This window comes from Conger conger, chromosome 7, assembly GCF_963514075.1.
Source record: "Conger conger chromosome 7, fConCon1.1, whole genome shotgun sequence".
In the NCBI taxonomy this organism is placed as follows: domain Eukaryota; kingdom Metazoa; phylum Chordata; class Actinopteri; order Anguilliformes; family Congridae; genus Conger; species Conger conger.
Window position 1 is genome coordinate 6,403,585 of NC_083766.1, and position 26,912 is coordinate 6,430,496.

Genomic DNA, 26,912 nt, shown 5'->3' on the forward strand with positions numbered 1-26,912 from the left:
CTGCCCTGTAAAAGAAAACGCCCGTCGGTAAAGGGTCCTGATCAATTCAGGGGCTGGTGCCAACTTTATGTGCCCCACGTTGGTCAGCCGACTCAGAATTCCCACCCCTCTCCTTACATTTACATTTTACATTTTAGTCATTTGGCAGACGCTTTTTAATCCAAATCCAAGCGCCAAAGTGCATAGGTTCTTCCACAAGTTAAAGCAGTCCTTCTCAAATAGTGGGGCGCGCCCCCCTGGGGGGGCGTGGTGCGATGCCAGGGGGGGCGCGTGTGACCGTGGGGAACATGCTTATAAATAACTTTTTAAGACTTGGTTTCACTGTGGCTACAGTGGGAGAAGGGGAAAGACCGGTGTGTTTACTGTGTCTAAAAATGCTGGCAGTGGACAGCATGAAGCCAAATAAATTGAGGCGCCACTTAAAGACATTACACCCCAATCACGCTGATAAGCCGCTGGAGTTTTTTCAGAGAAAACGTGCCGAATATTGCCAACAATCATCCCGCTTTGTGAATGCTACTTCAGTAAACCATCGAGCATCATATAAGGTGGCGTGCCGAATTGCTCAGTGCAAAAAAATTTTGTTTTGTAGGTTAAAGTGTTTTATATATTGTGCTCCTGAGTTAATGTTGCTGAACTGAATTTAAATTTGTTATTATTTATTGATTTTATTTAATTTCATTTTTCAGTATCAAATGATGCAATAAGTGGGTCAAAAATGTTTACAGTTTAAACAAGGATTTATTTTTTTATTTTTTTTATTTCAGGCAAATTGATGCACTTAAAATCTTTTCTGTTACAGACTAAAGAACAATGTTAATAAAGTTATTCTTTGTTGTAAGTTGAACTATATTTCTTTCTTTTTTCTTTTCTTTAATGTTAATAAGGATACAATGTTATGCAGAGGTGTACTTACAACAATTTTATAGACAAATTATATTATTTATAGTCGCGGCGGAGAGTGGGGGGCGCGAATTATTTTCTTCTTGCTAGGGGGCGCGCGTGTGACCGTGGGGAACATGCTTTTTTTTTGCCGTACTAGAATAAAGTGTAATTGCACGTCCACTACAGTCGTTAACAGTGGCGCTCTCATTGTCAGAGTGTGCGTAGGGAGTATTAGCTCTATGGTGTAGGGTTTTTTTTTGCACCGAGCAGGCGATATGAAGTGCAGTAAACAAACCTGTTACGTCTGTCATGTTCGCAACAGTGCAACGTTTTACGACTTACAAGAATACAGGTTTTTATGGTTTACGTTACTTGCTTAACTGTGTTGAATAAACGGAGTAAGCTCCAACTGCGTTCCGTCTACAGTCTCCGTTATTCAACATAACAAAACCCTCAAGAGACAACATGAAAAAATTTTTAACAGGGATGAAAAGAAAGGCGGAGAGAGACGAAGATAATGAGACAAAAGAAAGTCACCCGAAAGCTAAGACGACGAAATATGACGAAGCGTATGTAGCGATCAGCAGTATCAAATGGTGCAATAAGTCGGTCAAAAATGTTTACAGTTTAAACTAGGATTTATTTTTTTATTTTTTTATTTCAGGCAAATTGATGCACTTAAAATCTTTTCTGTTACAGACTAAAGAACAATGTTAATAAAGTTATTCTTTGTTGTAAGTTGAACTATATTTCTTTCTTTTTTCTTTTCATTAATGTTAATAAGGATACAATGTTATGCAGAGGTGTACTTATAACAATTTTCTAGACAAATGATATTATTTATAGTCGCGGCGGAGAGTGGGGGGCGCGAATTGTTTTGTTCTTGCTAGGGGGGGCGTAACAAAATAATTGAGAAGCACTGAGTTAAAGCAACACATCCATAACTAGTAAAATATACATGAAGTGCTGTTCTAAACATACATTCATGCAATTCAATTATTATTATTATTAGTATTATTTTATTATTTTGGTTAGACAAGAGGAGTACGGGAAACGCCGTATTACGTTTAAATTACCTCGCTAACCCCATAACCTCACTTCGTTATAATACTAACACTTATACAGTGTTAGCTTCTGTATAATACTTATACAGAAGCGTACTGACCTTCGGTGTATTTGGAGGTCCTCTGTGCGGAATTTGCATGTTCTCCCCATCTGCGTGGGTTTCCTCCGGTTTCCTCCCACAGTCCAAAGACATGCAGGTTAGGCTGATTGGAGAGTCTAAATTGCCCATAGGTGTGTGTGTGTGTGTGTGTGTGTGTGTGTGTGTGTGTGTGTGTGTGTGTGTGTGTGTGTGTGTGTGTGTGTGTGTGTGTGTGTGTGTGTGTGTGTGTGTGTGTGTTCAAGAATATTGTATATCAGAAGCAAACAAAAGTGTTACATTTTAGTTCATTTAGTTAATTCATCGCCTCACAGCAAGGAGGTCCTGGGTTCGAATCCCCGTCGGCCGGGGCCTCTCTGTGCGGAGTTTGCATGTTCTCCCCGTGTCTGCGTGGGTTTCCTCCGGGTACTCCGGTTTCCTCCCACAGTCCAAAGACATGCATGTTAGGCTGATTGGAGAGTCTAAATTGCCCATAGGTATGAGTGTGTGAGTGAATGGTGTGTGTGCCCTGTGATGGACTGGCGACCTGTCCAGGGTGTATTCCTGCCTTTCGCCCAATGTATGCTGGGATAGGCTCCAGCCCCCCTGCGACCCTGATCGGGATAAGCGGGTTCAGATAATGGATGGATGGATGGATGGAGGTTAAAGTGTTTTATATATTGTGCTCCTGAGTTAATGTTGCTGAACTGAATTTAAATTTGTTATTATTTATTGATTTTATTTAATTTCATTTTTCAGTATCAAATGATGCAATAAGTGGGTCAAAAATGTTTACAGTTTAAACAAGGATTTATTTTTTTATTTTTTTTATTTCAGGCAAATTGATGCACTTAAAATCTTTTCTGTTACAGACTAAAGAACAATGTTAATAAAGTTATTCTTTGTTGTAAGTTGAACTATATTTCTTTCTTTTTTCTTTTCTTTAATGTTAATAAGGATACAATGTTATGCAGAGGTGTACTTACAACAATTTTATAGACAAATTATATTATTTATAGTCGCGGCGGAGAGTGGGGGGCGCGAATTATTTTCTTCTTGCTAGGGGGCGCGCGTGTGACCGTGGGGAACATGCTTTTTTTTTGCCGTACTAGAATAAAGTGTAATTGCACGTCCACTACAGTCGTTAACAGTGGCGCTCTCATTGTCAGAGTGTGCGTAGGGAGTATTAGCTCTATGGTGTAGGGTTTTTTTTTGCACCGAGCAGGCGATATGAAGTGCAGTAAACAAACCTGTTACGTCTGTCATGTTCGCAACAGTGCAACGTTTTACGACTTACAAGAATACAGGTTTTTATGGTTTACGTTACTTGCTTAACTGTGTTGAATAAACGGAGTAAGCTCCAACTGCGTTCCGTCTACAGTCTCCGTTATTCAACATAACAAAACCCTCAAGAGACAACATGAAAAAATTTTTAACAGGGATGAAAAGAAAGGCGGAGAGAGACGAAGATAATGAGACAAAAGAAAGTCACCCGAAAGCTAAGACGACGAAATATGACGAAGCGTATGTAGCGATCAGCAGTATCAAATGGTGCAATAAGTCGGTCAAAAATGTTTACAGTTTAAACTAGGATTTATTTTTTTATTTTTTTATTTCAGGCAAATTGATGCACTTAAAATCTTTTCTGTTACAGACTAAAGAACAATGTTAATAAAGTTATTCTTTGTTGTAAGTTGAACTATATTTCTTTCTTTTTTCTTTTCATTAATGTTAATAAGGATACAATGTTATGCAGAGGTGTACTTATAACAATTTTCTAGACAAATGATATTATTTATAGTCGCGGCGGAGAGTGGGGGGCGCGAATTGTTTTGTTCTTGCTAGGGGGGGCGTAACAAAATAATTGAGAAGCACTGAGTTAAAGCAACACATCCATAACTAGTAAAATATACATGAAGTGCTGTTCTAAACATACATTCATGCAATTCAATTATTATTATTATTAGTATTATTTTATTATTTTGGTTAGACAAGAGGAGTACGGGAAACGCCGTATTACGTTTAAATTACCTCGCTAACCCCATAACCTCACTTCGTTATAATACTAACACTTATACAGTGTTAGCTTCTGTATAATACTTATACAGAAGCGTACTGACCTTCGGTGTATTTGGAGGTCCTCTGTGCGGAATTTGCATGTTCTCCCCATCTGCGTGGGTTTCCTCCGGTTTCCTCCCACAGTCCAAAGACATGCAGGTTAGGCTGATTGGAGAGTCTAAATTGCCCATAGGTGTGTGTGTGTGTGTGTGTGTGTGTGTGTGTGTGTGTGTGTGTGTGTGTGTGTGTGTGTGTGTGTGTGTGTGTGTGTGTGTGTGTGTGTGTGTGTGTGTGTGTGTGTGTGTGTGTGTGTGTGTGTGTGTGTGTGTGTGTGTGTTCAAGAATATTGTATATCAGAAGCAAACAAAAGTGTTACATTTTAGTTCATTTAGTTAATTCATCGCCTCACAGCAAGGAGGTCCTGGGTTCGAATCCCCGTCGGCCGGGGCCTCTCTGTGCGGAGTTTGCATGTTCTCCCCGTGTCTGCGTGGGTTTCCTCCGGGTACTCCGGTTTCCTCCCACAGTCCAAAGACATGCATGTTAGGCTGATTGGAGAGTCTAAATTGCCCATAGGTATGAGTGTGTGAGTGAATGGTGTGTGTGCCCTGTGATGGACTGGCGACCCATCCAGGGTGTATTCCTGCCTTTCGCCCAATGTATGCTGGGATAGGCTCCAGCCCCCCTGCGACCCTGTTCAGGATAAGTGGGTTCAGATAATGGATGGATGGATGGATAGTTAATTCATCAAATTTTCATTTGTTAATTTAAAAAGGCATTGCTGCATGTTATTCAGAAGAGTTTCTTAGATGTGTTTGACGTGTTTTCTGAAAATAAAACTTAGTTATTTTACTTGTCAAGAGAATGTTATCAAACAAAACATGCAATTTTAATGCATATTTTAAATATATTGTATATTTTATACGTTTGAGGTCACGGTGATGCATCTCTGGTCTGTCTGCCTTCAGGCGAAAAAGAGAAAGGAGAGGATACAAATGAAACCGATCAAAGCCGCGACAGAGTTTGAGTACGGAGATTTGAACGTGGCAGTTATTGGCTATGACATGACTCTCGTGGAGCACTACTCTCAATATATCCACAACCTTTGCAACCGCCTAAAGATCAAAGTGGGCGAAAGGTGACGTGGCGTTTCATTCAAGCCGTTATGGATTTGTTAAAATTTTAAATGGTTGTTTCTGTAGCATGTCAAAGATGACCTTGCCCTGACTCAGGCTCATCATTCCTAACTGGAATTTTTACGCAGTCAGTTTTTAGATCACCAGGTGAGCACCATAATTCATTGGACAGCGACACATTTTTTGTCATTTTGGTTCTGTTCTGTCAGCTTTAATTTGAGCGTATTTTTCATCCATGTTGTACAAACTGCTAGAAAGTATTCTCCGGTTATCCACTACAGTGGTCTTCCTCTGTCTGCCGGGTCTTGACATAATTGAATTTCTTTCTTGTTAATAATGGACCGAACTGTTGATTTGGGTGTGCCCAGGGTTTTTGCAATGTTCATGATTGGTTGATTTTCATAAATGAGCATTATGAAGGCCAGCTTAATTTGCATCGACGCTGCTGTCTTCCTCATGTTCTCACCCCAACAACAATCTCCAAAGGCATTTGCAAAGTCTAGAATCAAGACGAGACATAGGTGTGTGTGTGTGTGTGTGTGTGTGTGTCCTGCGATGGACTGGCGACCTGTCCAGGGTATATTCCTGCCTTTCGCCAAATGTATGCTGGGATAGGCTCCAGCCCCCCTGCGACCCTGTTCAGGATAAGCGGGTTAAGATAATGGATGGATGGATGAATAACGTTAAATAAAGAAAGCACTCTACTACGAGAAGTAGGCGGAACCAATGCCAGAGTGATCAAGTGGTCGAACGTTCTATGCCGACGGACCAGAGTAATTCCATAGCACGCGAGGCTGATGTTGGACTGTTGCTGCAATAAATATAACTAATGTATTTAATTTGTGCAATTTGACTGCGAATTAGATCTAAGGGGATCCACGGGACAATGAGTCTACCGACAAAGGTAAAGTCAGATCACGCCTAACGTCGCGTATTAAATTTATAATATCTTGTTCGATTCTATCCTATTAAAGGTCATACGATTCCGCTATTAACACCAATTCTTAGCTAGTTCATACACCAACTTAGGTATAGCTAGCTAACAACATACAACTATCTAACGTTAATGTTATGCACATAAGTGTTCATTTAAGGTTATCTGGTTTATGCAAAGTGTGTTCTGCCGGTGTTAAGAATATACGCTTCCAAAACTAAAAACAGGTTGTAAGTAACCTATCTTATTGTGTTTCCCAGACAAATCTGTGACTGTATGTCTAACGTCGTTATGCACCTTTTAATTGTTCCAGTTTGCTTTCGCTCAGCGTGCACTTGTGCTGGATCTGGCAGCGTCTATATTTCGGTAAGCTTGTGTATTAGAAATGTTATTGAACAATGTCCTTTAAAAAAACTCCCACTTCAGTCTCAGATTTTATTGTAATTGTCTAATTGTGTTGCTTCGAATTAATTATGAAAGACTGTTTCTGTGAAGTTATTTATTTTTTTCTGTGTATTTTAGTTTCTGAGTTTGAAGATTTTCAAGCTGTCCTTTAAGACAGAAAACATTTTAGCAGCAAAATGCGTTTTACAACCAGAGACAGTCCAAATATATCTTTATAAAATGTATAACTTGCAGCTTGCTGCTACTTATCCCACAGGGCCATCCAGGCAGCTGAAGTTGTGTCTGTTTGTGGCTGGTACTGACTTCAGCATTTCACAAATGTACCTTCAAGTCTATAAACCCTGTTATTTGTACATCTTCGTGTTTACAATTGTTCAAAACACTCTATGCAATTCCTAAAATACTTAACCCCCCAATTTTGGCACTATAAATATGCAAAAAAAAACCTTTGCAATCTCGTGTAGTGGTCAAAAATCCCTCCAAATGTTTTTCTCTAACCTTTTCAGGAATTATAGGAAAAGACTCGTGGCTGTCATCCATGCCAGGGGAAATATTTTTTTTGATTTGAAAAATGGACTTTGGTTGATTCTATTGCATCATTAATAAAGCACACTACATGTGCTTTAAAATAAAGCTTATGTCAATAATTATGTCAAATACTTTTTTTAGTTTACAGTATTTTTGCACATATTTATTAATTAATCATTCTGGAGCTCACTGTGCCTGAGGCGAGTTCCTGTTCCAGTTCGCATTTTCTATAATCCAATGCTTTTATTGTCCTACAGCAGCTGCGTTTACATTTATATTCAGACATTCTTAATACAGATTTTTACTGATGAGTTTTCATTGAAACTGACTTCATTTATAGTGATGACAATTGCACTAAAGTCAATTACATGGTGTGTGGTCTTAATTTTTCCTTCTATTCTGTAGGCCATCAGTTTTGAAACAAGACTCACTTCTTGGTAAGACCTTTGTGGCATTTGTATTAGTCAAGCATTTCATTTTGGCCATGGATACTAAACAGCTGAGCTGTAATCTTAAACTCATACGTTCTAGAACATTGTACTGTACCTCTATTTATGACTGTCAGTTGTTGTGTTAATTTTGGACTCATGTATTTGAATATGGTTATGAAAGTTAACTTGTCTTTAACAGGGACATTATCAGCCAATGCAAGACCATACCGGTCTATGCCAACCCATGGAATTGGTCGATATAAGAACCTTTTACCTCCAGAAGTGGTAAGACTCAATTTCTTTCAACCAGAGGAACCTTTATTGCAGTGATCAACGTTTTTCATAGCATATCACTCTGTTTACCAACATTTTTATTGAAAGAATGTTGTATATCAGAAGCAAACAAAAGTGTTACATTTTAGTTCATTTAGTTAATTCATCAAATTTTCATTTGTTAATTTAAAAAGGCATTGCTGCATGTTATTCAGAAGAGTTTCTTAGATGTGTTTGACGTGTTTTCTGAAAATAAAACCGTTATTTTACTTGTCAAGAGAATGTTATCAAAAAAAACATGCAATTTTAATGCATATTTTAAATATATTGTATATTTTATACGTTTTATAAATGCCTGTGCTTGATCGAAATACCCCGATCAATCCACAAGATTTCTGTTCAAATTAATGTACATTGTACAGGGTTAAAAATAAACAGGTCAATAGATTGGATGGGTCACGTGACTGTAATTGTAACATTGTGTCCTGTGAGGTCACGGTGATGCATCTCTGGTCTGTCTGCCTTCAGGCGAAAAAGAGAAAGGAGAGGATACAAATGAAACCGATCAAAGCCGCGACAGAGTTTGAGTACGGAGATTTGAACGTGGCAGTTTTTGGCTATGACATGACTCTCGTGGAGCACTACTCTCAATATATCCACAACCTTTGCAACCGGCTAAAGATCAAAGTGGGCGAAAGGTGACGTGGCGTTTCATTCAAGCCGTTATGGATTTGTTAAAATTTTAAATGGTTGTTTCTGTAGCATGTCAAAGATGACCTTGCCCTGACTCAGGCTCATCATTCCTAACTGGAATTTTTACGCAGTGAGTTTTTAGATCGCCAGGTGAGCACCATAATTCATTGGACAGCGACACATTTTTTGTCATTTTGGTTCTGTTCTGTCAGCTTTAATTTGAGGGTATTTTTCATCCATGTTGTACAAACTGCTAGAAAGTATTCTCCGGTTATCCACTACAGGGGTCTTCCTCTGTCTGCCGGGTCTTGACATAATTGAATTTCTTTCTTGTTAATAATGGACCGAACTGTTGATTTGGGTGTGCCCAGGGTTTTTGCAATGTTCATGATTGGTTGATTTTCATAAATGAGCATTATGAAGGCCAGCTTAATTTGCATTGACGCTGCTGTCTTCCTCATGTTCTCACCCCAACAACAATCTCCAAAGGCATTTGCAAAGTCTAGAATCAAGACGAGACATTAACAGCTCTCTTTTGCATTCACTTACGACACAAATAAATACACCTGCCTCATGAAACACATCTGTGAAACCAATTCAACAAATAAAATTTGGGGGTCCATGTACTAAAGGTGCTGTCATTTCTAAACCGTTCATCTAATATGGATGAATGTACACTTAAATTAAAGCTGTCAGTCTGCACTTTAACCTCATATCATCATTGACATCAAGCTCGAAGTGCTAGTGTACAGAATCAAAGTAACAAAAAATGTGCCACTGTCCAATTTATTATGGTGTCAATTTTAGATCACCAGGTGTTGCTGTATACCATATGAGTTGTAATTGTCAAGATTATTAACAAGTATCCTGATCATTTTCAGCTATGCTCTACCGACAAAGAGCACAGAAATATTTTCCATGCAGGATATAGGTGCCAAAATGAGTGTGGATGCTGTGCTGAAGACTCATCGGCGTGTCGTCCAGGTGATTTAAAAAATAGTTAATTACAGGATAATTCTGTTTATTTTCATAGTATTTTCCATCATTCCCATTGGCTCTGGTAAAACATAACTTGACGATGCAGGAAGCATGTCTGTATTTCGTTTGTTTGGGATCTATGGGGGCATATCGGGACACAGGCTCAATTCTGAACATCTTGTCTGGGAGTGAAACAAGATTGGGGAAAAAGTGCTTGTATCCTTTATATTATTCTGATCTCAAAATAGCAAAGGTGAAGAGTGAATTTGTTAAATCCAATTAAGTAGACCAACACACCACCCCAAATATATTGGTTTATATAGTCTCGCATGCCTTCTGTTTCAGCTGTCCGGTTTGAATGCCACAGTTTGCCCTGTGTTCATTGAAGTCTTGCTCAAAAACCTGCCAGAGGGGGTCGATCTCACTATATCAGAGGTGAGGCCTGGCTGAAAGGTCTTTTGTGTTTACATTTGGTCAAGATGAGGAGTCTTAAGTATTTATAGAAGAGATTACTTTTTATCTTCATACCAAGACAAAGTGTGCCTTTTACATGTTGATGTAGGATTGTCCTATTTGTTGCGTCATGTTCCATACCAGAATTACAAAGGATATATTGTTTTTGGGTAGGTCCATTGGTTAGCGGTGTATTCCTATTCTTAGTGGGTAGAAATCCAAAGCAATTTTACAGGAACTGAATAATGACCTGGGCTGCTTTGCAGAAACTGTAAATCCCATGGTGAAGTGGCATAGAAGACACCATTTACTTTAACTATATATAACTATATATAATGAAGTGCAAGATTAAAAAATACAAAATAAAAATCCCATTAAAATGTTTTTATCCTGGTATAATACATTCTTGCTTTAGAATGAATTTGCTCAGCTCTTCAGACTAAGTGGGAGTACCTTTATTTTTTGTGGTTTCTTTCTTGAACTAGTTAATGGACTTTATTCTTTTTTTTTCTCCAAGCACACGGAGGAAGATTTCTCAAGCCGAATGAAAACACGACCGGAACTAGAAGAGCTGATGGCAAAAATGAATTCCTAGTTCCTTCCTGTGAACTGAGAGATGTTAATGTTTTATTAATATGTAATTGGCTGTTATGTTTTTTTTTTTCTTTCCTGTTGTAATCATACATCAGTGTGCATCTTCTGATCCATGGTTAAATTAAAATTGGTTAATGCGAATGATGATAAAGACTTAATTAAAAGTTAATCTTTTCCACAGTAATGGCTGGGCAGAATATTATTAACCATTATATATCCATTAGGTTGCAAGTAAAAATGCATCGGTGATATTAATCATATTAAAGGTCTTGTTGTCCATGGTGTGAGAGTGGTGGTAAATGTATCACAGCTAATATCCTTAGTTCCAGGTCACAGCTCCAATTCTTCTCATTTGTTTCCTTGTGCAGCTGCCAGTACAGTCCCCAGGGGGACGTTTGAAGGTTCTTTAGTATATTGGCATGATATTACAGATGTTCTACCACATGTGCGTTTATTCATTGACATCCAGCGGGAAAGGGGGTTAATTGTTTTTCCCAGTGTAAGCCACTGAATTTTATAGCCCTTTTAAACCTGCTATGGTTATGGAAATATGGTAGTGGTTCACCTTCCCAGTTTCAGACGCTCTTATCCAGAGCGACGTACAGTTCATTAGACTAAGCAGGAGGCAATCCTCCCCTGGAGTAATGCAGGGTTGAGGGCCTTGCTCAAGGGCCCAACGGCTGTGCGGATCTTATTGTGGCTAGGCCAGGGATCAAGCCACCGACCTTGCGTGTCCCGGTCATTTACCTTAGCCACTACGCTACAGGCCTCTCTTGGACAGGAACAGTCTGTAGGGGCAGTATCTGCAGGTTTTTGTGTTTTTTTTCCATTCAGTCTGCAGCTAATTATGGCATTGAGACGTTTGTAGATTTGGACAATCAACAACTTGATTGAATCGCTGCTGCTGAAATTAAGTGAAATGATTGGGACTGAGTTCTTACACCCATAATCTTGTTAGTGTTCTGGGTGCCATGATATACCTGCTCATTTCCAAATTATTGAATAGTGATGTTCAAGGGATTCACACATTTTTGTTTACTTTTAGAGCTGAATAATAAAAATAAAAAACTTTAGCTAAAACTAAAAAGGCGCCGTATACTGAAATGAGGACATTCACTGTGAATGAATAACTTCTGTTTGACATTATCATATTATTTTGGTTTGGTGTTTGCTTTCCTTGTCTTAAGATGTACAATGCTCCAAAATGTTTATATAAATGCAGAAAAAAAACTGCATATAATAACACGATCAATATTTTAGGTTCAAACATACAGTGAAACTATATAATTTTATTTGAATACATTTACTCTCATGTTTCAATGTTTTTTTATTTTGTAATCTCATTTTTTTCTGAAAACCACAGGTTTTATTTAGTTAATCTCAGTCTTAAGGAACTACAGTCCCCTCCAAAAGTATTGGATCAGCAAGGCCAATTCCTTTGTTTTTGCAATACGCTGAACACATTTGGAGTTTGGAGATAAAAAGATGAACATAAGACAAGAGCATCTTGAGTTTGCCAGACCTTTGCCAGAATTATTTCAACAAATTACCGGGACATTTTGGCAGAAAATCTGGTAGGTAGATTGGCCAGCAGGACTCCAAGCATACATAACAATGTTACAATTACAGTCACGTGACCCATCCAATCTATTGACCTCTTTATTTTTAACCCTGTACAATGTACATTAATTTGAACAGAAATCTTGTGGATTGATCGGGGTATTTCGATCAAGCACAGGCATTTATAAAACGTATAAAATATACAATATATTTAAAATATGCATTAAAATTGCATGTTTTTTTGATAACATTCTCTTGACAAGTAAAATAACGGTTTTATTTTCAGAAAACACGTCTAACACATCTAAGAAACTCTTCTGAATAACATGCAGCAATGCCTTTTTAAATTAACAAATGAAAATTTGATGAATTAACTAAATGAACTAAAATGTAACACTTTTGTTTGCTTCTGATATACAACATGCGTCAGTGAGCTGGTGTATTGAGTATAAATGCCCGGAGCTCATGGCTGTGAGCCGTGAGCCGAGGAGGTATAAATTGGGCTTTAGAGCCGGCTCTTTGAAGTGAACGACGGGAGCAGGCTCCTGCCTGGGAGCCGCTTTGTTTTTTTTTTTTTGTTCAAGCCGCACGTGATTGGTCAACTACACGATGTGTGACGTGTGTGTGTCTCTGCACTGAGCAGGAGGGGGAGGGGCGGGGTTACAGACACAGCGCAGCACACAGTCAGAGTGAGACTAGAGAGAACTATGGAACGCCATTGGGGCCAAGGCTCGGCGTTCTTCTCTGTTCCAATGTTCCAATATGTTCCAATATCGGAGCCAATCACAGGCCGTCCCTTGTTCCAATTTCCATATGTACACGTATTGGCATTAACTGCATTGGAACTATGAATATGCAGATTGTCAGAAATTTTAATTGTAAATGCACATAATTTGAATGTCAGGAATTGTAATGTGTAGAATTTTAAATGAACGGTCACTTCAAATGCAGAATGTCAGAAAATGTAACTTGTCAGAATAATGCAGAGAGACTATTGGCTTTCTGTGCATGTTTTATTCTTATACAACACGTTGATTTCTGCAGCAGAAATGAATTATACAGCGATGTTGTAATTGTGAACATCAATGCAATGTATTAACTAACTGAAATAAAAAGACAAAATTAAAAAAGACAGAGAAAAGAGTTTGCTTTTCACTGACTCTATTGATGACTTTTTTAGTTACTTTTGTTAGATAAAACAGCGATTGCAGTACACAATCCAAAACACATTTGGCAGGGATAATTGGCTTGGGACTGACTGACTGCCTGCTAGTCTAGACAGTCAGTGATGCAGGAGAAGGAAGGACATTAAAAGCTTTGACTTGTATGCATGAGAAGGAAGGAAATCGTTCTCACTTTCAAAGACTCAAATCATGTATTGTTAAATTCAGAAACAAAAGACAAGCATTTCCTTTCACAAGCATTTCCTTAAATGATTGCAATATGCAATGATCCAAACATTGACGCACAAGCTGCTTCACTGTAATACAATTGTGTTTAAAAAACATACATACTTAATTATGCTGAACTTTAGACATAAAGTAACAGCACTATATAAAATGGGAAACATTGATGCACACCACTGGGAGCTTTACTGTGTCCATATAAAAAAAGTGTCCATTACAAATGCAGCCGAGGGCACACTTTTGACATTTCAATGTTCCCATTGCAGGACCGGCTTTTGTCTGGTGCTTCACCTCAGTCCAAGGACTGCAGGCAATGTAGCTCTGAGGGTCTTCAGCACACGCAAGCCTCTACACCTCGCCATGGTACCGGTCCAAGAAGAGGGCAGATCACAGAACTATATACAATAAAAGCGTCCTCCACCCAGCCAGTGGATCAGCGTCCATGAGTGTCCTTCATCTCTGCCAACCACTCCTGCACCGATTTGCCGGCAGCAGTGGATCAGAACGCAATGTTGCCCAAATGGCTATGGCCAAATTGCCGCTGTTTCGGCTGTCCGCACTTTAGGCAGATGTACTTCTCCTCACGCTGTCAGGGATGCGGGTACCCACCACGTCCCGCTGAAGCACAGCTCTCTCCCACGCCTTCTGCCTCCGGGAGAACCTGAGAGCAATAAACACCACATGTTAGCATGTCAGTCAGCAGAAAGTTACACATCACAGGATTACGGCATACAATTTCTGCATCGTGCCACCACTTACCACTGGGAGAGAGTGCGCTGGTTCAGCTCAAAGAGGCTGTGGCTTCGGCCCGTCCCTCCTCTTCTCCTCCGGCGGCGGTGGTGGGAGGTGCGGGCGGGGGGAGCGGGTGTGGGACCTCTACGACAGCAGGATCGCCTTTGCAGAGACATACCTAAAAAATAAAAATAATTTTAAAACAAAAACCTATGTGTTTGTGTCAATCAAGCATTGAAATGAGATGCTTTTTAACTATGATTACAAGCAGCTCAGCCCAAATAAGCGCCATAGTTATTATGGTTGTCAGTGATGTACATTAGAAAGTGCATCTACAGTAATGCCATAAATTTGCCCAGTGCCAGTATACCAGGGGGTGCAGGAGAAGATGGGTGTGATCAAAAAGAAAGATGAGCCTCTAAGACAGGGAAATGCAAAAGTTGCAGTTACGCGCAGGGTGAAAGCCACAGCTAGGCAGCGATGGATGGATGACAGGACAAAGGTACAAAGCATGCATAAACACATTCAATCTCTTACCCAAACCTACCATTCCTATTTCAAGGAGATCCTTCTTTCCCTGATAAATATTACAATGAAACAACAGTTAATTCAAATTGTATTATACCAAACTGACAATACTTTATAAAACACAGTCAAAATAAAGATGCAAACAAATCACAAGGTTTGAGAATATGGGAAGTTACATAAAGTATGCTTTAAATTGTGATATATTTTAAATGAGCGACTGAGATGCCATTACTGACTGACAGTCGTTTATGCTTAAACATTTCGAAAGAAATTATTACATTGGGGAGTCAAAACATTACTCCTACTGTACACACCGATTCTACTGTATGGTTCCGGTTCGGTCTGTAGCTAGCTTGCCAAAGCAGCTATCCACCTTGCAAGCAAACTAATATTACGTTTTATAATTAAAACGAAACGTGCGACATGCCAGCGATATATTTCTAATGTAAAAATACATACATAATGTGTTTATACGCCCGGAAAGTTCATTCATTCTGTGTATTAACGTTAACGAGTTCGGTGCCGTTTAAGTCATACAAACGTATTAAACAGCCCGAAAACGGCTCGAAAGCCAACCGGCTAGCCCGCTCTGACCATCGCGAACACGAAAATATAAATGATTCTTCCGATTTTAATATAAATTTCATTAGAAAACGCATTGAAAGCTTACCTTTCGCCGATGCGAGAGCAATGGCCGGCGCGCCGATTTGAGTCAAAACGGAGGAAGAGCTACAATTGGCCGGCTAAACAGGTGATGAAATTGGAACAAACACGTGACGAATTTGGAACAAATCCGGCCGTCCGATTGGCCGAGCAGCTTTGTCAAAGTTGGTCAAAGTTGGAAATTGGAAAAAGGGACGGCCCATGATTGGCTCCGATATTGGAACATATTGGAACATTGGAACAGAGAAGAACGCCGACTCTTAGGCGCAAAAAACCGTCTGAGAAATATGGAACGCCATTGGGGCCAAAACCGTCTGAGAAAAGACGCCCTAACAAGTAGTGATGTGTCGGTCGCGAACGAAACGGGTCTTAGAGCCGGCTGTTTGAAGTGAACGACGGGAGCCGGCTCCTGCCTGGGAGCCGCTTTGTTTCTGTTCAAGCCGCACGTGATTGGTCAACTACACGATGTGTGACGTGTGTGTGTCTCTGCACTGAGCAGGAGGGGGAGGGGCGGGGTTACAGACACAGCGCAGCACACAGTCAGAGTGAGACTAGAGAGAACTATGGAACGCCATTGGGGCCAAAACCGTCTGAGAAATATGGAACGCCATATTTTTTCTGAGAAAATACGCCCTAACAAGGCAAAATAGACCACGTAAAAAATGAACGCGTGCAAAATAGACCACGTAAAAAATGAACGCGTTCAAAATACCCGCGAGAACAGGCGCTGCTACAGAGACAACACGCTGGAAAGGTGGGAAAATGAGCGACAGCAGGAAACGTAGTAAAATATGGATGCATGTAAATTTATTTATGTGCCAGGCTGTTCTACTTAAGATCTTAAGTGCTTGCCTTTACCCACTGAGTCATTATTATTATTATTATTATTATTATTATTATTATTATTATTATTTATTTCAAAAACCTTATTCTGTTATTATTTTGTAAAGTGTGATTCTCTAAGCTTCTCTATGTTGTTTCACTGTAAATAGTTAAAAGTTAATAAATAATACAATCAGAGATTGGACCTTTTGTCTAATTGAGTTGGGTCTTTGTTTTTGTACTTTATAATTTATTTTTTGTAGCACTCTGCTCCTTATTGAGTATAATAAGCCATATAAATAATAAACATTTGATATAATGTATGGTTTTTACATTAGTAATTCATTTTACATATAATTTTACGTTATTTTTGGTAATGAATTAATTTAAACACCAAAAAATCTGAAGAGCCACTTGGGAGCCGAAAGAGCCGGCTCTTTTTAGGTAGCCGAGCCAAAAGAACCGGCTCTCTAAAAAGAGCCGGAATTCCCATCACTAGAGCTTTCCGAGTGATCTCCCAGCAATCCTTGCGGCTAGTTGACCATAGCAACCAAACGTGGTTAACTGTTTGCAAGTTCATTGTTACTTAGTAGCATAGTGTATCCGCAGTGTGCTAACGTTATTTCTAACAACAGAGAAGTGAGAGAACGTATAAATCTAGTAGATACGAAGTGCTTGGTGTTTTGACAGTTTCACAGAACATCAAACATTTTTTTGGTTTCAGAATGGGTCAAGATTATTATGCTGCTTTGGATATAAATAGAAGTGCCAGTGACGCAGACATCAAAAAAGCGTAAGCATGGTTATTTGGCTAGCCACCGGTAGTTATGCTATGCAATGTTACATGAGATAAATCATCTAGATAAATATGTTCAAATGAAATTTATTCTGAAACGGCATTAATTTTGGCATTTCTTTTCAGTTACCGACGACTTGCATTGAAATACCACCCTCACACAAACTGTCAAATGGGTGCCTATGAAAAGTTCAGTCAGATTGCTGAGGCATACGATGTTTTGAGTGACCGTAGGTTTTTCTTCATTTTAACTGCATATAATTAAACAAATTGTCGGCCTAAGATTAAATTGCAATGTGCTATATCTCCACAGGGGATATAATATGACAGAATATTAATTATTAATATTTACCTGTATAAGCCTGTGTCTTTGCTTATTTTGTATGGCAGATGCATATCCCAATCTGCAGTTGAGAGAAATTCGGATCTTTTATTTTTTTCCTATTTCAGCGAGGAAGAAAGCTACATATGATAAGTTTGGGGAAGAAGGTCTGAAAGGTGGCATTCCACCTGATTGTGGAGGGAATGGAGCTTGGACCACTGGGTATACCTATCATGAAAATCCAGAAAAGGTCTTCAGAGATTTCTTTGGTGGGGACAACCCCTTTTCAGGTAAGATACATAATGAAAAAAAATTAAATAAAAAATGTATTCTCTAGATTCCATGATTGTGCATGGCCCAATTATATGAGAAGTAATCCATAACAAAACAAAGCATATGCCAAATGAAAGCATACAAGCAGGATGACCCACATGATTGAAGCCCCACAATGTTATCTTTTGTTCATTCTCATTAACAGTAGCCCTGAGATTTAATTGATCAGTGTGTATGGGGTATGTCCACTCCCCTTGCCAGATTTTAACGTTGAGGACACAAGTGAAGTTAACATAAGGTTTGGGGGCCTGCATGGTCGGGGGGTGAAAAAGCAAGATACCCCAATTGAGAGAGATCTGCACCTGGCTCTGGAGGACCTGTTCTTTGGATGTACTAAGAAGATCAAAATATCTCGCCGGGTAAGAGAAAGACCTATGGCTTATTATTTGCCTTTCTGGTGGTGTGCTCCTTTAATCAATAAACTTTAAACGAGAAACTTTACTGGATTAGTGTGGGAGGCCTGACAACATGACCTTATGGCTGGATCTGCAGCTTTGTGGACTTCATGAGTGCAGGTTGTGGTATGACTGGTTAAAGTTTTGTCCCTGTTTCTGAACCAGGTTATGAATGAAGATGGACATACATCCAGTATCAAGGACAAGATTCTAACCATCCATGTAAAACCAGGCTGGAAGCAAGGGACAAGAATAACTTTTGAAAAAGAGGGTGACCAGGTAACTGCAAGGAAATATTAAGCATAATAAACAAACTATATAGCCTGAGTAATGTAGTACATCCATAATAATACAGTACAATAAGACCAATTAATAGGTGGTACCATTATTAATAATCTTGCACAATCAAAATTGAGAAACCCTGGAAAAATAGGTGACATTATAAAATTGCAAAGCAGACCCCCTTATTTTGGGACTCAAAGTTGCAATGTCAAGTGCAGTCTAGTTTTGCAACCACTATACAACAACTATTGCACCTGATCGACAATCCCTGAGCACTATATCAGGAACACTATACTAATACTGGGTAGGGCCTCCCTTTGCTCACAAACAGCCTCTATTCTTCATGACATGGATTCCACAAGATGTTGAAAACATTCCTTTGAGATTCTGTTCCGTGTTGATTTGATTGCATCATGCAATTTCTGCAGATTTGTCAGCTGCACGTTCATACTGCGAATCTCTCATTCCACCACATCCCAAAGGTGTTCTATTGGATTCAGATCCGGTGACTGGGAAGGCCACTGAAAAAGCAGTTTGATGACTTTTGCTGTGTGACATGGTGCATTGTCATGTGGAAGTAGCCATTAAATGTGCACATTGTGGCCATGAAGGGATACACACGGTCAGCAGCAATACTCAAATAGGCTGTGGCATTCAAGCAATGATTTATTGGTATTAACGAGCCCAAAGTGTGCCAAGAGGATATTCCCCACACCATTACACCACTGCCACCAACCTGGACTGTTGACATAAGGCAGGCTGGGTCCATGGATTCATGCTGGTGGCGCCAAATTCTGATCGTACGATCTGTTTGCTTCAGCAGAAATTTCATCAGACCAGGCTACGTTTTTCCGGTCTTCAACTGTGCAGTTTTGCTGAGCCTGTGCCCACTGCAGCCTCAGCTTTCTGTTCTTGGCTAACAGAAGTAGAACCCAACATGGTCTTCTGCTATTGTATCCCATCTGCCTCATGTTTTGACATGTTTTGCATTCTGAGATGCTTTTCTGCTGACCACAATTGCACAGAGTGGTTATCTAAGTTCCCGTAGCCTTTCTGTCAGCTCAAACAAGTCTGGCCATTCTCCGTTGACCTCTCTCATTAACAAGGTGTTTCCGTCCACAGAACTGCCGCTGATTGGATGTGTTTTGTTTTGAGTAAACTCTAGTAACTGTTGTGTGTGAAAATCCCACGAGATCAGCAGTTACAGAAATACTCAAACCAGCCTGTCTGGCACCAACAATCATGCCACGGTCGAAATCAGTGAGATCACATTTTTTTACTTCATACTCCATCCTGGTGTGTATCTGCATGATTTTATGCATTGCACTACTGCCAGATTGGCTGATTAGATTAATAAGTAAGTGTTCCTAATAAAGTGTGTATTGTATCACACTGCCCTATTATTGTCATCGTTCTTTAACTGCTGTTCCATAGTGCCTGGATATTGCCCCATTGCACTTTGACAAACTCATAGGAAGTGCAGGAACAATGAACATTGAATATAGCTTGGGTCAGTATTTTTTTTACTGTTGGTGCTTTGTTTACCTGGCTGTAAGGGACCCAACAGTATCCCAGCAGACATCGTTTTCATCGTACGGGAGAAGAGGCACGTCCGGTTTTCCCGGCAACAGGATGATCTAATCTACACATCCCACATCTTCCTGGAGAAGGTCAGTTTCCTGTGACTGATTAATATATGGAGGGACAATTCTTCTTTATTTTTTATCTCATTTATTTTTGTCTTCTGATAATAAGAGCATACGTAGGCCTAAATAAGGTATATGGCTGGCTTTAATAGTCTCCAAGTGCACCATTATCAGTTGGTACAGCCTTTGAAGTGGAGCTGGGTGATATGGCCAAAATATCATATCATGATATATTTCATATTATTTGACAGTATGATTTGATTCTCTAATGCAAATTACATGTGGACTGAACTCCTAATGTAACTGTATAAAAAATAAGGATTAATCAAAATAATCATCAATTTCAGTTTTTTTTTATGCCTGAACACTGAATGGTGTGAAATTTTAGATAGTAAACAAAACCCCTATATTTGCTGCCTGAAAAACTTAGGCTAATACACAAAATATTCAAGCAAAACTTTTAAAAAATCCAAGCTTGTAGGTTTGTAATTTAATAGGAAAAATATAGGCCTAATCTCGGTGAAACGGAGATATAAGACCTCATATATGATTTTCGGTTTCCAAGCATCATAAAAAACCATCATTGTATTGTAAGAAGCTGTACTAATGCACCCCCTTGAAACACTGGTATTGCAAATATTGCAAGTGCCCGTATAGGGGCTTTCGGATTCCATTTTTAAAACATTCCACACAACAGACATCGTAGTAGATATGTGACATGCATTCACACAATTGGCATAAATGGATTACTCACAGACAGAAAGACAGACAGACCTTTGCTACAGGTCGGAATTAATATGCATATTAATGGATTCAGATCAGGCGTGTCCTTGCCGATACCCAATCCTTAAAATATGGTGGCGTCCGGACATCCCTGAAAATGAGTAATTCACCAATGTGGAATGAATCCCAGGTTACTGGGAATTAATGTCACACAATAGCCAACCTCTTTCACAAACCCAATAATACCCGTTCTGTGTAGAGCTGTTTGAATGTGATTCATCAAATGAACATGATCACGTCATTGTTTTAAACACTAACAGTATATCTCATGCTCTAGATTATCATTTATTAATTGTATAGAGCAATTAATGTAAAGTTTCATTTTTCGTTTCATTACCTACATTTAAACTAGTGCTTGTTCAGTCAGATACACTGCACTGTTTGTTGTAAGGTATTTTGGATTAATTGCTACCTTGTATATCTGTACGGGTCTGCCAGTTTTGTGACTTTCCCTAATGTCCACTTTCATCAAATTACCTCAGTTGTCCTCAGGGCTCTCATTATGTAACGTGTAGTGGATATACTTACAAGATCATCCGTGTGAGTTCATGTGGAGAAATGGGCTGAATTACTGTCTGGGAGAAGAATTATTGAGAGCAGAGGAGTTGTAAGTGGATGACATGATGCACTGCGCTTGTGTGATGATAAATGGCCCGCCTAACCTATGGACTCTGCAGACTCAAAACACACCTCTTCAAACTCTACCTTAGTCCTCCCTCCTGACTTACCCCGCCCCCCCCTTCTGATACCCCTATCCCTGTCTAACCCCCCCCCCCCCCAAAAAAAAATGATGACGACTATATGTTTAGAACAGCAGTCCAGGTGTATTTTCCTAGTTCTGGTTGTGATGCTTTGACTTGTGGTAGAACCTATGCACTTGTAAATCGCTTTGGATTAAAAGCGTCTGCCAAATGACTAAAATGTAAATGTAAATGTAAATGCTGTGGGTTTTCTGAGTGGTCGAGTAAAAAATCTTTGTTCGCTGTACAGGCTCTGACCGGGTTCTCTGTGGAGGTGGAGACCCTGGACTCCAGACTTCTCAACATTCCCATCAACGACATTGTGCAGTAAGCCTTCTTGTGCTTTTAGGGTTTGTCGTGCCGTGGCTTTTCCTTTTTTGGTGTAACAGCCTAATTTAATAAATTTTTCAGGGATAGGATGGATATAGATCGTGGAATGAAGTTACAGGACTGCATTTGTGCATTTGCTGGATGAGGCACCAAAACAATGTATTCAATATATGTATTCTTGTGTGCGCCAGCTTTTAACTTTTGAACTCAAGTGGTTTGTCATAGGAGCCTTCCCCAGGGCAAAACTTATCTCCACCAATTAATATTCTTAAGCACATGCCTTTACCAGAAGAAATTGTGTGGGAAGATGGGACTTTAAACATAACACAGTTTGTAGAGATGGCAGGAATGTATTGCAAGTGTGGCTTTGGTTGGGGCTTCAGATCTAATCTTTTCCCTCGATCAGCCCTAAATACAGCAAGGTGGTGCCAGGTGAAGGAATGCCCTTATCCGATGACCCCAGTCAGAGAGGGGACCTCATTATCCAGTTCGACATCCACTTCCCAGAAAAACTGTCTTCGGAAAAGAAGAGGCTGATCAAGCAAGCCCTTGCCATTTGAACTTTCACAAACAATGTTTTAAACTATTAAACCATTGTTATATTTACCCAAGTTCCATTTTCTTTTAAAACTTATTTTTGTGGGTGCCAAAAATCACTATTTTATCTTTTAACTTTATGGATTTTGTTTACAGTAGCAGGTCTTCTCTGGGAGTTCAGTAGTCAGTCCCCTTTGCAACACTGCAGAAACTCCCAAGACAAAGAATGTTTTCACAATGGTTTTATTGCTAAAGGCTTCTTTAAATAATAATAAAAACTTGTATTTGACCTTGGCCCACACTTTTATGAAGCAGCTGGAGGAAACGAGAGCATTAAAAACAAGCTACAGAAGAGGTAGAGAAAGGGTAGCGAGGATAACGCTTAGCAATGTTCACAGAGGAGCGGCCCAGTTGTGGCGAGCCATCATCATGGCGCGCTTCAGCTGCTCATAGGTGACGAACATCACCACGTTCCAGGAGCCCAGCCTCAGGAAAGAGGGCATGAACCTGCCGAGTTAAAGAACAATCAATACGGCGACTTCACACCAAGGTCGTCCCAAGTAAACGGTCATACTAAACGGTTGTACATTACCCCTTGTAGAAGGCAGTGGGCCCCTCCTTTGTGAGCATTGTGAGGGCACAGTTTAAGGCACTGCGGTACTGGCCATGGGCAGAGTTCATGTATCTTGTCTTCACCACATCCACAGGGGAGGCAATAATGGTGGTGCAAAAGCCTGCTCCAAATGCAGATGTAAAGTGGCAGGGGAGGTCATCTGTAAAAATGCAAAAAAAAAAAAAAAAAAAAGATTCACTATAAATACACTTCAACTGCATCTGGGTGCAAGCAAGTATACATCGTGTTCCCAATCTGTTGATAGAGGAAAACAAGCCACTTATCACAGGATGTGACAATCTAACAAAATGAAGGTTTGTTTTCCCTGAGGATTTCAAAAATGCTGCATGGTTGGAGGGGAAAGGCATACCAGTCAGTGGGGTGGCTTTCAGGAGGGCATCTTTGATGAGATCGTAAGTCACCAGCTCTGTGCAGTTCACAATAGCATTGCGGGCAATGTTGGGCCCAGTTCCTAGGAGATAGGAGAGAAGTAAATCAAATAGTTCTTGCCCACTGCTCAGTAGTACTTCAGAAAACTTGCCCATAGATTTTACAGTATAAACCGCAGCCTCCCAGAAACTCACCTTTCCACAGTCCACGGATGCCTTCCTCCCTGGCAATAGTCCGATAGGCATGCATGGTGCTCTGGTACCGTCCGGTGTTGCTGGCCTGGGCCTGGAATCGGACCTTCACCACATCTGTGGGCTGAGCCACGGCAACTGCCATGGCTCCAGTGGTGCAGCCGGCCAGAAGGCGACTGCCAATCCCCACATCTGGAAAAGAGATTGCACGCACATTCCCAACCCGATCGAGCAACTGGAACGTCACTAATGATCTGTAGTCATATAAAAAAACAAAAAAAAAAACAGCCCTGTTGAAGTGATCGCACAAACGAATGACACGCCAATGCATTTGCCATCGCCTAAGCAGCTGTGAACTGAAATCGTGTGAACTTACGCTCAGAACCCTTGGTGTAGAACTGTTTGACGGAGTCGTAGAGCCCAATACGGACGGAAGCGAAGCTCATCTGTCTCTGGAGCCCTGCCACCAGCCCTTTGTACAGACTCCTGGGCCCCTCGGTACGCACCATGGTGGTGATGGTGCCGAAGACACCGTGGTACCTGGTCACCTTGACGTCACCGGCCGCAGCCTTGACTTCACCCTGGATCTGTACAGAACAAAAAAGGGCCATGGGTAGGACTGGAAGACGGGCCCGCCCAGCCCACTGCAGCAACAGTATCCATGGCCCAAGGTCCTGGGACTCCTATGGCATAACCACCTTCTGCAGAGTCACACACTGCTAGCGAGGGAGGAAAGTGGAGAGTTGAAGGAGAGATACACAGAAGACTTCATCAGTACAAGTGCACTTGGTTATAATGGTTTTGTTTGGAAGCTTATTGGATCAAAAATGAACAATTCTGTATGCATTAAAGAATGCGATTCAATTTTAAATTTTCCAATCATGCCGATGTCACAATGACCACACGCTATTGCGGAAACCCATTTTATCAGAATGCAACCCAGCTGACTGAAAGAGTTTGAGGCCAAGTCATGTAAATATAGTAATTTGAGTAAATATTTTGAATATTCAAAAGTAATAATGATAATAATAATAATAATAATAATAATTATTATTATTATAATACAAAAAAATACAAATAAATAATTCCATACAGCTCATAGGTTTGGAGGCACTCTCACCTGCAGCCTGACTTTGGCTGTATCCAGTGGAAAGGTGAAGAGGTCGGCGATGCAGGCTGCTGTACCCGCCCCAAGAAACTTCACAGTGGCGGTGGGGGGCATATCGACTGGTCCAAATCCAACCATTTCAGCAAAAATTACAGGAGTGCAGAGATCAAACGAATGGCTGGTGTTTTGTGGTGAATACAAGACAGATGAAGGCTACCCAATTCTAAAACAGAAAAAAAAAAAAAAAAGTGGAGAAAAATAGAATGAGGCTATGGTTATATTACATTAATGGCATTTGGCAGACGCTCTTATCCAGAGCGATGTACAGTTGATTAGACTACGCAGGAGACAATCCTCCCTAATGTATAATACAACATTATAATTGCCCTGCCTTGCTTCATTGACCTGGTACGTTCCATACTGTAAATTACAATTTTGGCACAAATTTGTTATTGACCTAAATTTTGGAACTACAAGTTTAATTTTAAGCGACCAAATTCCTACAGTAAGAAAAGGGAAGCTTTCGGAATAGAATATTCCCTGGGTGTACAGATCGACCCAGGTCCTTTGTCTGACAGCAGTGACAAACACTGCTTTGTTGAAAATAACGTTGGTGATAACAGTAAATAATTTTACTAGAACACAAATCAGTTGCATAATATAAAAACATCGAACATAACATTGTAAAATGTACTCCATTATACAAAATGGGCCATTCAACAGTAACCCTTTATGCTGTAAAACATCCGACAAACACAGAGCTGTGACGTGCGAGGCCTCAGAACAAATTGTTCTCAGTCAGTGGGGGGATGGGTTGTGGGGGACGGTTAAAAGTAAACACGGAACAAAGTCTTCCGTTCGGCCATAGCCGCTAGCTACTTTGCGGAACTGAGCATTCATTGGCTTGCGGCTGTTCATCCAACAGTGTACTGCAGTACTGATGTCCCATGTTTACTCAGAGGGTGTTGTTTTCCAAAAGACAATAGCAGCTTGTACCTACACAAACATATCAGCCCCCTGACATTTCAAATGCCATACATGCTAAGCATCGTGTGAAAATGTAATTTCTAAAACAAAATAGAAAATTCAATGAGGTGCTGGCTACAGGGAATAGCCTACCATTTCCTCTTATCAGAACGCTTTGCGATCTGAATTAAGTAACGAGTAGAGTTTAGGCAAGTGATGAACATTAGCATGAACATTACCTTTTTCAGTAGCAACTGAGACCTGAAAGGCGAGAGATCAGGATTCTCTGAAGGCGTCCCTCTCGTTGAAATTACTTTCAACTATGATTTGATTGCCTTGTTCTTCCATAGAAATGCGTTCAAAAACTAAACACTTCAAACACATACTCTAAAAATTCTGGAGAGAGAGAGAAAAAAAAAGTTAGAGTGCATGCAATGAAAGACTGATAACAAGGAAACCTTTTGTATTTTCTAACCCTCAGGCTAATTTGCTTCCGTTAGCATGGAAAAATGAGGCTACAACTAATGTTTTTTAAATGAAAAAAAACGTAACTAAAACGTTTACAAACATAAACTCACCGTATAAAAAGTTTAAACGCTGAATAAGACAAAAACGAATATCTTCCGTAACAGCACCAAACGCTCGCGTGCCAAAGACCGTCAGAGAGGTTTTCTGTGGGGAAAAAAAAAAAACCTCACCGAAGCTAATTTATAGTCCTTTGAAAAGAATGTTACGTCACGTTCCAGTGGGTGGTTGCTTTTGTTCCAGTGGGTGATGCGTCGGTTATGTAACGGGCCAGCATTCGAGCTATTAGTTTCGCCAATTGATATGAGGTCGCCCCCTGGCGATATGTATATTTTTGCTCAAAAATACTATTTTCCCATTGGATTTTTGAGAGCAAATAAATTACATGTAAATATTCCCCTTCGTATACTGATGTGCAACCTATACTCCATATTTTTATTTATTGATTTTTTAAAACGATTTTTCTCTCTCTAGCACACAGACAAAGATACAGATATTTTTATTTCCCAAAATTTGCTCTGACGTAAAATCCCCAGGCGTTTTTCATTGGTTCATCGCACGTAGGCTCATTTATCCTTTTGTTTGTTGGGCAAGGACTCAAATGAGCATGCGCGAATGAGCGAAACCGCTTCCCTGTGTGACGAAATTTTTTTCTATTAGCGTCGCTGTCTATTTATTAGGCCAGTGGTTAAACAGCAAACTAATTAGGAGCACATTGTTTAATATCTAACATTTGAT

General features: G+C 40.0%; 3 protein-coding genes across 4 annotated transcripts; 2 read left to right on the plus strand and 1 right to left on the minus strand.

The window, feature by feature from the left end:
- Positions 1 to 5,913: 5,913 nt before the first annotated feature.
- mrpl48 (mitochondrial ribosomal protein L48) lies at positions 5,914 to 10,788 on the plus strand. The gene is made up of 8 exons (XM_061248854.1): positions 5,914 to 6,121; positions 6,465 to 6,517; positions 7,490 to 7,521; positions 7,715 to 7,800; positions 8,317 to 8,486; positions 9,363 to 9,465; positions 9,805 to 9,894; positions 10,430 to 10,788. The coding sequence occupies exons 1-8, from the start codon at positions 6,104 to 6,106 to the stop codon at positions 10,505 to 10,507; spliced, it is 630 nt and encodes a 209-aa protein (XP_061104838.1). The 5' UTR covers positions 5,914 to 6,103; the 3' UTR covers positions 10,508 to 10,788.
- Positions 10,789 to 15,928: 5,140 nt separating this feature from the next.
- dnajb13 (DnaJ heat shock protein family (Hsp40) member B13) lies at positions 15,929 to 22,450 on the plus strand. The gene is made up of 9 exons (XM_061247998.1): positions 15,929 to 16,149; positions 16,942 to 17,010; positions 17,140 to 17,243; positions 17,464 to 17,625; positions 17,870 to 18,027; positions 18,229 to 18,342; positions 19,902 to 20,015; positions 21,765 to 21,841; positions 22,251 to 22,450. Exons 1-9 carry the CDS (start codon positions 16,058 to 16,060, stop codon positions 22,402 to 22,404), a joined length of 1,044 nt encoding a protein of 347 aa, XP_061103982.1. The 5' UTR covers positions 15,929 to 16,057; the 3' UTR covers positions 22,405 to 22,450.
- Positions 22,451 to 22,608: 158 nt separating this feature from the next.
- Positions 22,609 to 26,366, minus strand: ucp2 (uncoupling protein 2). Of its 2 annotated transcripts, XM_061247999.1 has the most exons (8): positions 26,228 to 26,366; positions 25,889 to 26,045; positions 24,696 to 24,906; positions 23,952 to 24,162; positions 23,579 to 23,767; positions 23,365 to 23,466; positions 22,974 to 23,154; positions 22,609 to 22,888 (listed from the first exon to the last, which is right to left on the minus strand). In XM_061247999.1, exons 3-8 carry the CDS (start codon positions 24,819 to 24,821, stop codon positions 22,774 to 22,776), a joined length of 924 nt encoding a protein of 307 aa, XP_061103983.1. In that variant the 5' UTR covers positions 24,822 to 24,906; positions 25,889 to 26,045; positions 26,228 to 26,366; the 3' UTR covers positions 22,609 to 22,773. The 2 variants fall into 2 exon arrangements, with proteins under 2 accessions (XP_061103983.1, XP_061103984.1); XM_061248000.1 differs by lacking the exons at positions 25,889 to 26,045; positions 26,228 to 26,366 and having other exon boundaries at positions 23,952 to 24,291; positions 24,696 to 24,835.
- Positions 26,367 to 26,912: the final 546 nt, after the last annotated feature.